This window comes from Apus apus, chromosome 2, assembly GCF_020740795.1.
Source record: "Apus apus isolate bApuApu2 chromosome 2, bApuApu2.pri.cur, whole genome shotgun sequence".
NCBI classification, from domain to species: domain Eukaryota; kingdom Metazoa; phylum Chordata; class Aves; order Apodiformes; family Apodidae; genus Apus; species Apus apus.
Window position 1 is genome coordinate 5797683 of NC_067283.1, and position 16447 is coordinate 5814129.

At 38.5% G+C, this 16447-nt stretch overlaps 1 protein-coding gene across 1 annotated transcript in view; it reads left to right on the forward strand.

Annotated features, from left to right (window-relative positions):
• Positions 1 to 16132, forward strand: part of LOC127380382 (sodium channel protein type 5 subunit alpha-like) — a 36870-nt gene extending 20738 nt beyond the window's left edge. Inside the window, exons 16-27 of the mRNA XM_051609167.1 lie at positions 294 to 731; positions 1654 to 1805; positions 3025 to 3140; positions 7342 to 7496; positions 8146 to 8319; positions 8541 to 8648; positions 10293 to 10571; positions 11208 to 11261; positions 12527 to 12668; positions 13281 to 13381; positions 13786 to 14056; positions 14931 to 16132. Of these exons, the coding sequence (XP_051465127.1) occupies positions 294 to 731; positions 1654 to 1805; positions 3025 to 3140; positions 7342 to 7496; positions 8146 to 8319; positions 8541 to 8648; positions 10293 to 10571; positions 11208 to 11261; positions 12527 to 12668; positions 13281 to 13381; positions 13786 to 14056; positions 14931 to 16132 (3192 nt within the window). The remainder of the gene's footprint in view (positions 1 to 293; positions 732 to 1653; positions 1806 to 3024; positions 3141 to 7341; positions 7497 to 8145; positions 8320 to 8540; positions 8649 to 10292; positions 10572 to 11207; positions 11262 to 12526; positions 12669 to 13280; positions 13382 to 13785; positions 14057 to 14930) is intronic.
• Positions 16133 to 16447: the final 315 nt, after the last annotated feature.

Below are 16447 nucleotides of genomic sequence, written 5' to 3' on the forward strand. Positions count from 1 at the left end.
TTAACTTTTGAAAAGTTGTTTTGGCCAAATAATCACTTGGCATGCACAGATCTGTTTTAGCTATTATTTTATATAACTTTTTTGGAGAAGAGGGTCATGGGATCATTGGACTTTCTGAGAGAGAAGTTTACTTCATCAACAATAGTGTTATCAGTCATAGTCATTCCATCATCACCTTGTTTTGGTTTGGTTAGTAAGACTGAACTTGGGTATTAATCTGTGTTCCTCCAAGGTAGATTTCTGGATGCTACTCTCCTAACTTTCAAATTTATTATTATTTCAATGACTTTCAGGTTCTTAACCTCTTCATTGCGCTGCTGCTGAATTCCTTCAGTGCTGACTGTCTCCAGACAGCAGAGGATGACAGAGAGTTGAACAACCTTCGAATTGCCTTTGCTCGGATTCACAAGGGATTTCAATTTGTGAAGAGTGTTACGTGGGATGCCTGGTGTGGAAAGCTCAGGCATATCAAGAAAGCACACAAGAAGAAAATCCATTTGACTACACAGAACCCACCTGGGTTCAAGCAAGAGGAAATAAAAAATCATAAAGAGAAGTACAATAATGAATGTACTGAGAAAACTGGGGACAGATCCTCAGGTCTTGAAGATGATATTACCAACCCCAACACATTTGTTTGTGTCCCTATTGCTGAGGCAGAGAACACAAGTGAGGGTTTTGAAGATGAAGATAAGCTGAGCACATTTACAGACACAGAATACAGCAAACAGGTAACACATTGATTTCTTTGTGTTGGAACAGTAGAGGGTGCATATATTGAGGGGTACATGTATGGTATGAGACTGCCTCTAGCAAAACAAGGTGGCATATATTGATCCATTCCCAGAGTGTCACCACATGTAGAACTAGAACCAAAAGTACAAATGCTTGGTGTGAGGGTAAATTATCACTCGGAGCCATTTAAAAATGAAGTGTTTCATGGTATTAAAAGAGCATAACAGGCTGGGTTTGCTGTAGGAATTCCTGGCTGACATGATGTGGTCCACACAGGTAATTCCATAGCCCACAGACTACTCATAGGTAATTGTGGCAGTCCTTTGTGAACCTGGAATTTATTTTGTAAAGATTTATGTTAAAAATCCCAACATTTTTGGCACTATTTACAAGAGAAGAAAGAAAAAAGGATGTTCTGCCTAATTAATATTATCATGAATTATAACATATAAATGTATATCTCTGGTCCATTCTCTACATCTGCCCTTGTGTGTAGTATATAGTAATTATTAGAACAAGGTAGGGATAGCTTTATTAAGGTCTTGTTTCTTATATGGTAGCATATATTCTTTCATTTTTTTCTCTGATTTTTTCAGTTCTATTTTAGCCATAGAAGATTGCCTTTCTGGTCTCAAGATTTCCCACTTTCTGTCTTAATTCCTATGGAGACAATTTCACTTAACTTTCCTCTAGTTTACTAAAATACTAATTACTTAGTTTATTGCATGTCTGTTGAGAAAATGCTCCCTTTCTCAATCCTCAGGTAAAACTGTAGACTCAGAATACTCCCACCTTATGACTCTTGTCTGGAGAGTCCCACTTTAAAGCCAGTGTATACCTTGTCTTTCTTTCCCTTCCAATAAGTCCACCCCCTAAAAAGGAAAGAGAAACTCCCTCTAATCCACAGATTATTTTCAGGATGGAAATCACTTGAGGCAAAGGGGAGAAAGAGGGAAAAATTTGGGCAGCTGGAGTAAGGGGTCTGGATTTTCCTCTGAAGAACTCAGTGTGCTTTATCTAGGAAAAGAGACAAAGGTTGAACCATCATCATCAGGGCAAAAACAGCTCACAATCATTTTTTTCTGTGACATTGATTTTCAAATACTGGTCAAGCACAAGTAGATTTCTATCCAAGAATTTGCTGGAGTGGAGTTTAGAGGCAGCAGCAGCCCTGATCTTACAGTAGCTGGTCTGGCTGGTTAACTACAGAACCAGAGTTCTGTGAATGAAATCCAAGCTGTGTTGGGTTTGTAGTTACTGATCTTTAAGAAAAATGTAGATATAGGAGAAAGAGTGTTTAGAAACAGCAAAACTACGAAACAACTTGATTAAAGTAAAAAATGTATAAAATTTTCTCTGCTACATTCCATTTGTTGAAATCTGAGTCCATAGAAAGGAGGTTTTTTTAAAAAAAGGCATTAAAAGAGAGAGATGTTTCCCACTGGGAAATTCCAGCAAGTCTGCCTGTGCCCTAAGTATCTCAGTTTCAAGAAACATAATACTTTAAATTAGTTTCTCACTATCACATTAAAGATAGCAGTTGTTAACTAAAAACCTGTTTAGAATAATTTTAAATAAAGAATACATTCAAAAAGGTATCAAACAGCAACATGCAAAAGTAACAAAAGCACAGAGTAAGTAATTAGGAACAAACTGCTCACTCATCGTATGTGATATGTGGAGTAATGGGATACAAAAATAGCAAAATATAATATATACTACATATTATACATTATATAACATATAATCTATACTCTATAATGTATAATATATAATATATTAAAAAAACCCAAAATAATAATAAAATAAAATAATAGCAAAAAGCTTTGCAACTGGACAATATAGAACATATTTCCAATTTCTACTTCATAAATACTGTCATGGGGATTCAGCTTCTGATATAATATTAGATAGACCTACCTGATTCTCTTGTTTGAATGCATCTTTCTGTGGTTTCATGGTTTTAACCTAAGTATTTTATCTTGCTTTGAGGACTACATATATTCATAAAAATTTAAAAGCTCTTTAATTTACTAGATTATTAGGCAGTTAAATCTGGTTCATGCAGGTAAATACTGTAATGATATAGCTTTGGCACCTATTTGGATGCACCTTTTTGTACTTCTAGGCTCATGCACTTTTAAAATCACAAATTTTGTTCCATTACCAACACTACTTGAAATACTAGTATGTAGCCATACATATTATTTGTTTATGGATTAACTTAATTCATTTGGAGCTGAACGTAGAAAGAATCAATACCTGATCTTATTTTGCTTGGTAGCTGGTCAGTGTCAGCCCTTCTGAAGGCAGCACAGTGGATCTGACAAACCCTGAAGAGCTTCTGAGGAAGATTCAGGAGTTTGCTGAAGACTCCAAGACTCCAGAAAAATGTTTTCCAGAAGGTAAGGGTGTCATGGTTCCACTACTGGGAAGTGAGAAGAGTCAAAACCTGACTTGCTTCTCTAGTGCTGCTGAGTCAATAGGGTGAGATTATTTTCAATTAGTTTAATTATCTGGAGATTGGACATCAAGTCCAAACCATTCCCTGTCCCTAGCCAACAGAGAGTTTGTGGCACCTGAAAAACAGAATCCTTGTTTCCTTAAAAGTCATGGGAACTGGTTCTAACTGGGACCAAGGTGATGGTGTAGACCCACTCCCAAAAAATGAGATTATCACAGAGAAGTGAGATTAATTTCACTCTGTTGGCAGCATCAAGGTTGCTTTTGGGAGTTAACAAAAAAGAATTGCATGGGATCAGATCTCACCTGGTAGTGGCCACTGGAACAAAACATTTGGAACATCAAATTTTTAAATTCTTAAAAGAGTATAACTCTTTATTCCCTGAATAGCATTTCGTGAACAATCTCTGTAACAAGGAAAGGAGTGAAATAAGCAGAGAGAATCTGCTGGAATGAAGCTGAATTTCTATAGTGTGATAATCAGGGAATCCTTTCCCAAATCATTGGACAACATGTACCTTAACAAGTTTTTACATGATGTGCTGAGTACTCTGATGTATTCCTCCTACCCAAACGTGTGTAACAATGTGTGGATTTTGTGAGGCATGAAGAAACAGCTCTTGAGATTTTTCTCAAATATCTGTCACTACTGACAGGGGTAATCACTGCACTCTTGGCATTCATGGTGAGAGAACAAACTACAGCAAGTCAGTTCATAGGCTCCTTTCGTCCAAGTGTGTTCTCTTAAAGGAACTATAACTGTGGCAAACTTCTTCCTGGTGCTCCAAATTTTCTTTGCTTGCCCAGTCAAGCTGCCTTGCCACCACCATTTCTGCCCATTCACTGAGTTTTCTTTGATTCAGTTCTTTCCACCCATTCAAACTTCCATGTACCACAAAAGGATTAGGAGGATCTTCTCCAGGCTCCTATAACTGGAGACTGGTGGCAGGTACTAGAGCTCTCTGATCTTGCTTTTCTCCTCTGCCCATAAAGGAAGAGACTTTCTCTCATCTCTACCTTCCAATTCAGCCACCTCTTCCTGGATATTTTATTTGCTGGGAACATGGATAAATCAAATCTGTTTCTAACTACTCCATCCCTTCATTGCCTTCATTGGGCGGGGAGAAACATGATGAAGTTCAACAAGGGCAAGTGTAGAGTTCTGCATTTGGGGAAGAAAAACACCATGCACCAGTACAGGTTGGGGGCTGACCTGCTGGAGAGCAGTGTAGGAGAAAGGGACCTGGGAATCCTGGTAGACAGGAGGATGACCATGAGCCAGCAATGTGCCCTTGTGGCCAAGAAGGCCAACGGCATCCTGGGGTGCATTAGAAAGGGTGTGGTTAGTAGGTCAAGAGAGGTTCTCCTACCTCTTTATTCTGCATTGGTGAGGCCGCATCTGGAGTATTGTGTCCAGTTCTGGGCCCCTCAGTTCAAGAAGGACAGGGATCTGCTTGAGAGAGTCCAGCGCAGAGCTACAAAGATGATTAAGGGAGTAGAACATCTCCCTTATGAGGAAAGGCTGAGGGAGCTGGGTCTCTTTAGCTTGGAGAAAAGGAGACTGAGGGGTGACCTCATTAATGTTTACAAATACGTAAGGGGTGAGTGTCAGGGAGATGGAGTTAGGCTTTTCTCAGTGATGACCAGTGATAGGACAAGGGGTAATGGGTGTAAATTGGAGCATAGGAGGTTCAAGGTGAATATACGAAAAAATTTTTTTACTGTGAGAGTGACAGAGCACTGGAACAGGCTGCCCAGGGAGGTTGTGGAGTCTCCTTCACTGGAGACATTCAAAACCCACCTGGATGCATTCTTGTGTGATGTGCTCTAGGTGACCCTGCTCTAGCAGGGGGGGTTGGACTAGATGATCTTTCGAGGTCCCTTCCAACCCCTAAGATTCTATGATTCTGTCTATGATTCTATGATTGCCCTGTTCTGCAAAGCTGGCCTTTTTTTTTTTTTTCCTCTGTGCCCTTTTTGGGTCAATAAAATTTCTAATGTGCAGTTTTAGGATTGAATCAATATCAGTGAAACATGCAGAGATTATTTGAACCTGAGGAGGTTCTTTAACTGAATATAAAGCATTTTCTGGGTAGTATTAATATACATATATATATATTTACTATTATGTTTTCATAAATCCTGAGAGACATCCACTCTACCTACGTTGCAGTTTGCTTTCTCCATTAAAAAACAACAACAAAAAACCAAAAAAAGACAAATATCACATTAATAATAAAGATGTCAGATTTCTGAGCTACTGGCTTTTTTTCAAAACTACTCTATTGATGGTACTTCTTGCCAGTAGAGCCATTAGAGTAAAACACAAAGTTTTTTTTGTTGTTGTTTTTCTCCAAAGAAGAAATGGGGAACATCTTGTTTTCCCCTCTCTAATCCAAGGCTGGAGGGTACCTGCTGTGACCAAAGAATTAAAGAACCCAACTGAAGGTGGAGCAAATCTGTACCTAACACAGATTTCTGCACACAAAAAAAAAGGTCCTTATCTTGTACTGGTGTAATTTCCTGAGTTATCACAAATCCCATATCCACATTACTGGGGAAACTGGGGTTATTGAAAGAAAGATCAGAATTATTTTTGCATATATTACATCCTCTTATATTTATGAGTTATATAATGTGTATAAAATATTGTATATATATGAGATGAATAGATTTTTTTTTGTGATGGTGAAGGACAAAAGCCTTCTGACTGGTATTTTTTAATATAATGAAAACATGAATTAGCCTAGAGCACACTGCAAGGTGGCCCTAGTGTCATTGTTTGTTATAAGAAACAGTCTTGTGAGCCAGAAAGATGACTCCTTCTGTGACATATTCTTGCAGGGCATGCGTTTTGAGCAACTTGGTCTAGTGGGAGGTGTCCCTGCCCATGGCTGGAGGGTTGGAACTAGATTTTTAGGATACCTTCCAACCCAAACCATTCTGTGAGTGTCTATGATAAAAAATCACTCCCCACATTCAGAACCAAATGAATAAATGGATCGACCTTGCAAGGCAGATCTATTGCTGCAATATGTTGTAATACTGAAGACAACTGTTTACCTTCTCTGTCTCTGAGCCTTTTTGTTCTAGGGTATCTTGCCTCTGCTTTCCAAACAGATAATGTTGTGGTTTGTTTGGGCCCAACATGACAACAAAGGAACAGCCCCATGGCCACTCACTCAACTTCCCCCACACACACATGGATGAGGACAAAGCTCCTGGGTCGAGACAAAGGACAAGGAGGGTTCTTCACTGATTGAGGTCCTGGGCAAAACAGACTCAACTTGGGGGAAAAAAAAAAAAAAAAAAAAATACTAATCACATACATACACAGGACACACACAACACACAGAGCAGGGCTTGCATATGTTACCCCACCCCTCCCTTCTTCCTGGGCCCAAATGCCTTTGTTCCCGATTTCTCTCCCTCCTTCCCCCCAGCGGCACAGGGGGATGGGGTTTAGAGTCAGTTCACAGGCTGGTGGTTCCTGCTGCTCCTTCCTGCTCAGGAAGAAGGATTCCTTACAGTCCAACCATGCCTTCCCATGGGGTCTGTCCCATGGGAGAGGGTCCTCCATGAACCTCTCCTTCATGAATCCTTCCCACCAGGTCCAGAGCTGCTCCAGCCTGGGCTTCCCACAGACTCACAGGTGCTTCAGGAGCACCCAACTCCCCTGGCCCCAGGCTCTTCCAAAGCTGCATAATCAGAGTCCACAGGCAGCAAATTCACTGGCCACAACATCCAAGTCCACTGGCCAAGTTCACTCCTCCTGACACCTTCAGGGACTGAGAAAGGTTTTGTAAGTTCGAGGCCCTTCTCAAGGGTCTGCAATTTTGTGTGCCTAAATGGCAGGTCAGTGAGAGTGCGTCTGTTGTCTCAGGAATATCTTAAAACAATGGAACATTGTCTAAAGGGGCTCCACCTTTTTTTTTTTTAATGCATTTAAGTAGGAGTTACAAGGCAAATCAAATTATGTTTCCTTCCCCCCCCCCTGCCATTGGCAAAACATGAAAATAAACAACCCAACAATGATGCAGTTAACATGACCATGGACTTTCCCCTGCTGCAAAAAGTCTCTTGAGCAACCTTCCCATGCATGTGCACTCATTCTGTACATTCCTTGCTGTCTCTCCCTTTCAGGTTGTGTTCGATACCTCTGTTGTTACACGGGTAGTGCCAAACAGTTTGGTGAAGAAACATGGTGGAATCTGAGAAAAACCTGCTACCAGATTATTGAACACCCCTGGTTTGAATCCTTTATTATATTCATGATCCTTCTGAGCAGTGGAACCCTGGTTAGTGTAGCACAATTTCATGTATTTATTTAGAAGCATTTTTAGCTATAATTCATACACAGAGAAGTTGTTTTTAGCAGAAAACTGTTAATATCTTTGAGCTCATCAGGAGGAAAAAGAAGAGGCTTCATATAACAGTCATTCCTTCACTGTTGCAATTACTGCAAATTTATTATTCATATTATTACAAACCATGAGATAAAATGAACAATGCTAAAAATATGTAATTCTCAGAAACTGTTTCTATTCTGGCTTTATGCTGGATTTTTCTGGCTTTCTCCGGAAGTTATTTTGCATTTGTGAAATATATATTTATTAATGTCATTAAAACAAGTACATTAGTCTTAATACTTGAAAAAAAATACTTGACTCTCTTGGAAGAGTATTTTTAGAAATTAATTTGTAAAAGTTTATACTTTCCTCTTAGATTCCCAGCATGTATGATTTATGTGTCCACAGGAGTGTACTAGGTAGAGAAAAAGAAAGAGAAAAGACAGAGAGAATTATCCATTTATGAGCTTTGAGTAAAATATGGGGTTTAGATCTGTGTAAAACACATACTGAATGATAGTGTCTTAATGATGCTAGGCTTTCATTTTATAAAACTAATCTTTGACTTTTGCCATTTAACTGTCTATTATGATTTCAGGCATTTGAAGACATCTATATAGATAAGAAAAAAAAGATTAAAGATATGTTAGCATTTCTTGACAAACTGTTCACTTTCGTCTTTGTTCTGGAGATGCTCTTGAAATGGGTGGCTTATGGCTTCAAGAAGTACTTTACCAATGCCTGGTGCTGGCTGGACTTCCTAATTGTAGATGTAAGTTCTGCCTTTGGCATTTCTACACAGGATGCAGAAATGGAATCACTGTGCTCTGGATGCAAAGCTAAGTCAGTACTCCTACCTCCTTCAATGATGATTTCAGGATATTGCACTCTGGGCACTGAAATTAGGGGGATAATAGGTGGGGATTTTTTAATAGGAAAAAAGGAAACAGATGCCAGGACATTATTAATGCTTTCTTTTCTCTTCCCATTCAGATCTCTTTAATAAACCTCTTGATCAAAAAAGGCAGTGCCATGAAATCTCTTAGGACTCTGCGAGCTCTGAGACCCTTAAGAGCATTGTCACGATTTGAGGGGATGAGGGTAAGACTGAATACAAATGAAACCCTGTCAGTACTAACAGGCATGTAACAGGTTCATGACTGTGTCTTTCTGAAGTTCACACATCTGCCCCAAACTCAGTTTAGGGCCCACACAAAGAATTTTTAAAAGATATCTTTGCTGTCCTCCGCTGTATTTGTCTGCTCCTTTATAGACTCTCCTGGAGTCACTGATCGTAAGCATCATTGAAAATAAAACTAGACTGGGCAGAATTTTGTTCCATTGCTGCTCAGTGATTCTTGTGTTTCTGTTGTTCTGAGATAGCCAAAAACAAAATGGAGAATAAGAATTGTGTGCAAAATTCCCATTTTTGAAGTTTGATGAAAAGCTAATTCACAGGAATCACCCCCATTCTGTAAGTTCTTACTGGATTGATTTACAAAAACTTTAGATTGTTAAGGGGTACTCTGCACAAATTATTGTTCCAAATATACTTCCTTTTTCAAAAAACAGGATTTTTTTTCTGTAGAATATTTTCTGCCATCAGAGATGCTGCTGGATGTTAATTACATGTAATTTCAAAGCTACTAGTTTGCAAATGCTGAGAGATTCTCTCAACCAGATGAAAAACACATCCATACACTGTAGGGTGAAACAATGTGATAACCACAGTGGGATTTGAGCAAAAATCTGTGAAAATAGATTGTGGAAATACATATGGCATCACTGTCACACCTTTAATGGGAATGCAGCCTCAAAGCAGCTGAAACATAGATTGCTTTTAGGTAACTCCTGGAAGTGACAGGGAAAGGTCTCAGACTGCAGTCTTGTCACCCTGAAGGCAGAGAGAAATTCCATTAAATTAATTAACAGAATATATTAAAAGTTTCATGTCTGGCGTAAATTTTGAAACAGGTTCCATCATACTTTGCTTTGCTATGCAGAATGTGTGCGATATCACCTCAAAAATCCCTCAAATAGCTTTTTGATTTTCCTTCTGGTCCATCAAGTTCTTCTTTGCCACCTGGCTGCTGAGTGCGTTGCCTTCCCTGTGAAACTCAAAGATACGTTCTTATCATTACCTTGAGCTGCCCCATTTTATGAGGCAATCTGTTATGTCTTCAGATGCACTTAAAACCCACATGGGCAGTTTCTGTGATTATACAACACTGAGCACAGAAAACGTACCTTGCTCATGGTTATAGACCCCAAACACAGTCCTAATCCACAAAAACTAACAGATCTAGCAAAATACCAGGGGAGAGCTATTACAGGTCCTTTTAAAGACTGCTCTCTACAGTCTTAATAATTCAGTCCTCTGGACTAGTGCTTAGGGATGAAAATTTCAGAAATTTTATGTTGTAAACATTTAAAACAAACAAACAAACCAACCATGCCCCACTCCAAAACCAAGTCATCAAAAGAGGAATGGACTCACACTGTAGTATACTTATGTGGTAGTGGCTTGCAGCAACCCCCGAAGTATCACCTGTTTCCTTGGAAGCCTAAGAGATACTATGGACTTTTGAATCTGTTCAAGGTACCTGTGCCAGTTGTGACTAGTATTTTTAAGGAAAAGATCAGGATTCTGTTTTCTGAGATGACTAACTAGCTGCTTATTGCACTGAGCAAATACTGGAGCCCACCTTTATTTAAGTGTATTTCCTCTCTCTCATTTCATCCCAGGTGGTTGTCAATGCCCTCGTGGGAGCCATCCCTTCCATCATGAATGTTCTGCTTGTCTGCCTCATCTTCTGGCTCATCTTTAGCATCATGGGAGTGAACCTGTTTGCTGGGAAGTTTGGGAAATGTGTCAATATGACAGATGAAGATTTGGAATTAAGTCATTGGATCGATAACAAAACAGACTGTGAAAAGTATAATAACACAGGAAAAATATTCTGGGTCAATATGACAGTCAACTTTGATAATGTTGGCTCTGGCTACCTGGCTCTTCTTCAGGTGGTAAGTGCTGCTTTCCTCCACTAGCCAGCACCATGTCAGATGTGCTTGACTCCAGCCAACTCCTGACTCATCTCTGTGGGTGATGGAAAATATTGCTTTCATACAGCCTGCTCTTCCCATGTAGCTGGTTCAAACACCAGTGCTTGTGCACACAAATGGAAATAGGGAGACAAATTAGAGTCTGCTGTGATTTTCCAGGCATTAGAGGTAAGCATCTGGTGAACAAGTGTTGTTTCAGCCTCCAGCAGGTTCATGAGATTAACAGCTGGAGTCAAAGTCAGAAGGAAATCTGGGGCAAATACTGAAATAATTTTCCATAATACATATACATACATAATACATAATACAGTTCTTTTTCTCAACATAGAGGCTTGTAGGGCCTTTAGTAGACCTTTAATGAAGGTTTGCCCTGTCAGCATCATAGGACAACATATTCTGTCCCACCCTAGCAAGGTTTCACATCCTGATAAGGCTGCAAATGTTACACACACAGCAGGGGCAAGTTTCCCTAGAGCCAGAGCTGGCTGTGCATGTTCATTCCAAATACTCTTTAGTCAGTGTCATTCAGATACTGCAAATGATGTGAAGACTTTTAACCTGAAAGTTGAACATGTTTGCCATAATCTCTCATTCTAGGCAACATTTAAAGGCTGGACGAACATCATGTATGCAGCAGTAGATTCACGAGAGGTCAGTCCCTATATTCAAACCACATATTTTATTAATGCTACTGCTCTCTACGAAAACTTTATGATTTTTGCATGTTTGTATCTGTTGTTTCTGCACAATCTTTCTGGTAATTATTTTTATTGGCTGATGTAAAAACATTTAAACAGTAGCTTTGCTGTCTTATCAGAAGCATCCTCCAATGTTATACAGAATGAAGAGGTACATCTTCAGAGGCAAATACTTTCAAATGAAGAGGTTATCTTAATTTGATAAAGATGTCAAAGGAATAAAATAATTTTAAAAGTAGCCATATATAGAAAGGGGTGTGTCTGAGACAGTTGTGTTTCAATTTGAAAAACTATTTTTCTTGTTTTGATTTTGCTTTTATCCATAATAGACACAGAAGAAATTTTTTGCTAAAAAGAACAAACATATCTAGGCTAAGATTTTTAATGGCAAGAGAATGGAATTACACTTCTAAATAGTTTATTGTATAGTTTATAGTTTCGTGTACAGTTTTATAGGCCTCAGGCAACTGCAAATGGCAAGATTTTAAGTCAGGTTTGAAAAGAAAAAAAAAAACAACAAAACTACAACAATCAGCTTTTTGGAAAAAATAAATGTAAATAAAATTAAACTCCATTTGCAATTAGTCAAAGATAAGTTTCGTTCTACAAGTTCTTCACCTCAAATGTATTCAATAGAGTATCAATCAATTTTTCCTGTTAAAAAACATACTGTGAAAGAAATAAAACGTATACATGTTATTATAATATGTATATTATAGTATTATAGTTTTATTATAGTATAAACACTTTACAGTACTGTTATTTTATGTTGTAAAAGACATCAAATTAATAAGTGATCATAGTATCAACATTTTGTAGCTCTATTATTTTGAGCAGGATTTTCTGGGGAGTTATCCCACAGGTGTTGTGCTTGGCAGATCATTTTCTAAGGTTCATGTTTAACTTCAAAAGGGATGGTAGTCAGGTTCTGAGCAATAGTGTCCCTACAAGGTCCTAGAATTTTGATGCATCTGGTAGTCATCGTATGAATGTTACCTTCTTCCACCGTTTCATGCACCTTCCAAAAGTATTGTATACTTATAATATGTAGTGTTATGTGCTATTGGTAGTTCTAAGCTGTACCAATTTTGTCAGAATTAGCAGAAGGTCTCTGAGTCTTGGTTCCTCCTGGAATCAATTTCTGAGAGGATCTGCAATATTCTGAATGGGGCCCATGTTGTTAGTGGTCATTTTTCATGTTGTTTCTCCTTCTTGCAGAAATATGAGCAGCCAAAAATGGAGAACAGTCTATTTATGTATCTCTACTTTGTGAACTTCATCATCTTTGGATCTTTCTTTACCCTGAATCTATTTGTTGGTGTTATTATTGACAACTTCAACCAACAAAAGAAAAAGATAAGTATCTTGGTTGTGCTCCCAGGCACCTTCTATGTCTCAAGCAATGCTGTCTCTAGAGAGGGACATCTTTACTACATGTAGTATTTGAATTCTCCTGGTATTTACAACAGCATTAGTATTAAGTTAGCAGAAGTAACACCCAGGGTGAGTTTCTTGCTCCTTTTTTATACCCTCTAGCCTGGACACCCAGCCCTTTCCCAACATTTCAAAGGCAATGACATCTTCTCTGCAGCCCCTTAAAATCTTCCACCTTTTTGGCAACTGAGCACAATGGGAGACTTGCTATTTAGAAAGCAGTCTGGTATAGATGCTCTGAGAATGATTTTGGATGTCAAATAAAATAGGATGTGTGAAGTTGTTCCTATCCAGGTTTCCAGTATGTCCTTTCTTTTCATGCTTTCTGAGCTATCTGGATTTCACCCCAGAAATCCTGCTCTGTGAACATATGGTTTGTGTCACTCTGTTTTTTGGACAAAATCATGAATTATGGAAAGGGCTAGTGTCAGCAAGATGTTAAAAAGGAAGGGATGTTATTTTTCAGCATTTTAGACTTTGTCACTACAGCAGTGCTGCTTGCTCACCAAATAACAGTGACATTTTTTTATGTACTTAGGTGGGGAAGATATCTTTATGACAGAAGAACAGAGAAAATACTACAATGCAATGAAGAAGCTGGGATCCAAGAAACCTCAAAAACCTATTCCAAGACCACTGGTAAGACTGACTGAATTCTTCAAAAGGAAAATGTATTACAAAAGTGCAATTTAATTCACTGAAAAGTGTGTGTGTTTATATATTGCATAAACATTATTTATACTTTATTTGCATTGATACTCAGTGCTCTGAAGTTGATTCCATACCACTAAGTTGCACTGAAAGATTTCACAGGTTAAATATTTATTAAGTTCTCTGCATTAATATTGTTGGGTTTTACCTTCACCTTGGAACTGATTAAACTTCAGGATGGGAAGGGATTTTGATATTCTGCCTTGCTTAAATTTCTCTGACTTCACTATAATTAGGGACTCTGCAACATAAAAATGGGAGCTGTTGGAAACTCATATGGATTAATACTCCTTACTTTCATGTCTGATGCCAGATGTGTTTTTCCCCTCTAGAACAAATACCAAGGATTCCTTTTTGACATTGTAACACGCCAAGCTTTTGATGTTGTCATCATGGTTCTCATCTGCCTTAACATGATCTCCATGATGGTGGAAACCCATGAGCAAAGCGAAACAAAGACTAACATCCTTAACAAAATCAATATACTCTTCGTTGCTGTCTTTACTACAGAGTGTGTACTGAAATTGGTGGCTCTGAGGCAGTACTATTTCTCAAATGCCTGGAATATATTTGATTTAGTCGTTGTGATCATGTCACTTGTTGGTAAGTAAAACTGGTTTAGAGGATTCTTTACTAAATCAACTATTATTCATTCCAGAAAAAAAAAGAATTAAAATTTATCAACTGCAAATGAATGTTGAAATGAAAATAATAGAACTGTAAAGTGTTGAGGAAACTGAGCTATGCGACCTAAAAAATCCATCATGACTATATTAAAATAATATGAAATAAGATTTTAAAAATTATCTACTATTTTGATTTGATACTTCTTTTTAAAGAATGCTGTACTATTTCTGTTATAGTTATAATGCTGTTATTTTTCATTGTGGTACTTGAGGTTGTTTTTTCCTCATCTGAAAGAATTAATATCTCACCAGTACCACATTTTCTGATAATTGCCATTGTTACAGATTTAGTCACCAATAAGAAAAAAAATGATGAGATATAAATTGCAGTGTTTTGTCATTTGTGTTCATAAGAGATAACTGAAATATGTAGACAAATATGAAGACTGGAAATAGATTACAGACTATGGGATTCAGGTTCTGGAAACTTGGACACAGCTGATTAAAAATAAGGGTAGTACAGAATAGAAAAGAACACCAGAAATGTATTAACTTTTATATAAAGAGATTGTAAAGAAGATCTCTGCTGCCAATTGAACTGTTCCTATGACCAGTACTGCAAAAGGCATTTAGAGGAAGAAAAATATTTGGTTTCTTTAGCATGAGTTATGTTTTGGGTGGCAATAAGAATGTAGATCTTCCTTGAGAAATTAAGTTCTTGGAGTGGAAATTCAGAAAGATGTATCCAAAACATCAAGTGTTTTTCGACTGTACAGGTACTATCATTTCATCTTGCCTTTAGTTAAGCAGAAATGTGATATTATAACCAGTTCTTATCCTTTCCATTTTAGCCTTACTGCTTTCTGGCATTGGTAAAGCATTTGAGCGTTTCTTACCACCTACGCTCTTCAGGGTTATCCGCTTGGCTCGGATTGGACGAATCCTGAGACTCATTCGGGCTGCCAGAGGGATTCGAACTCTGCTTTTTGCCTTAATGATGTCCCTACCTGCTCTGTTCAACATTGGCCTCTTGCTTTTCCTGGTCATGTTCATTTATGCCATTTTTGGCATGGCTAACTTTGCCCACGTGAAGATGCAAGATGGTATTGATGACATGTTCAACTTCCAAACCTTTGCTAACAGCATGCTCTGTCTCTTCCAAATTACCACTTCAGCTGGCTGGGATAGTCTTCTCAGTCCTATTTTATACACTGGCCCACCATATTGTGAGCCAGACGTAAATGGTACTGAAGGTAACTGTGGTAAACCTGCCATAGGCATTATTTATTTTGTAAGTTACATCATTATATCATTTCTCATTGTTGTAAACATGTATATAGCTGTTATTCTGGAGAACTTCAATGCTGCTACTGAGGAAAGTACAGAGCCTTTAGGGGAAGATGACTTTGACATCTTTTATGAAATCTGGGAGAAGTATGATCCTGAGGCAACTCAGTTTATAGCTTTCTCTGCACTTTCAGACTTTGCAGATGCACTGGCTGAACCTTTACGTGTACCAAAACCAAACAAAGTTGAACTCATAGCAATGGACCTGCCTATTGTCAGTGGAGATAGGATCCACTGCCTGGATATCTTGTTTGCTTTTACCAAAAGAGTGTTAGGAGATTCTGCTGTGCTGGATACTCTTAAAGTACAAATGGAGGAGAAGTTCATGGCTGCAAATCCATCCAAAACGTCCTATGAGCCAATCTCCTCTACTCTCAGACACAGACAAGAGGAAGCTTCTGCCACTGTCATCCAGCGTGCCTACAGGAGTCATTTGCTCCTGCGCTTCAGAAGGCATAAGGCTTCTAACCTGCACCATCACAGAACTTGCAGTGGTGACACCCTTAGAGGTGTTACTCCAGAAAAAGAAGAACTTACTACATCTATGATGGGTGAAAATTATAGTAGGAGTCCTGACAAGTCTGAAACTTTGTCTTCAGCATCCTTTCCTCCATCGTATGACAGTGTGACGAGAGCCAGTAGTAGCAATCTCATGGTTGAGAATGAAGAAATTACAGGTAATCAACAATCTCCAGGCAATAAATAGTTCATCAGTGACAATGTTAAGAATATTTTAGAATGTTCACAGAAGCTGATATTGTACACGCATGTCAGCTGAGGCAGCCTCCCTACCAAACAAGTCTATTGATCAGTCAGTTAACCACAGTCAGGTGTGGTCACTTAACTGTGGTAGCTGCTGCACCGTGGCCTTTGGCTCTGCAGTATTCAGCTTTGTTAAATATTTTTATACATGCAGAGACAAAAGCTGTGAAAGGTTTTGGGTCTGTTTGATCAAGGGCATCCCACTGCAAAGCAGGTCACACAGTACCTGAGTGCTCTGTGTTGTATTCATAGCTGTGGT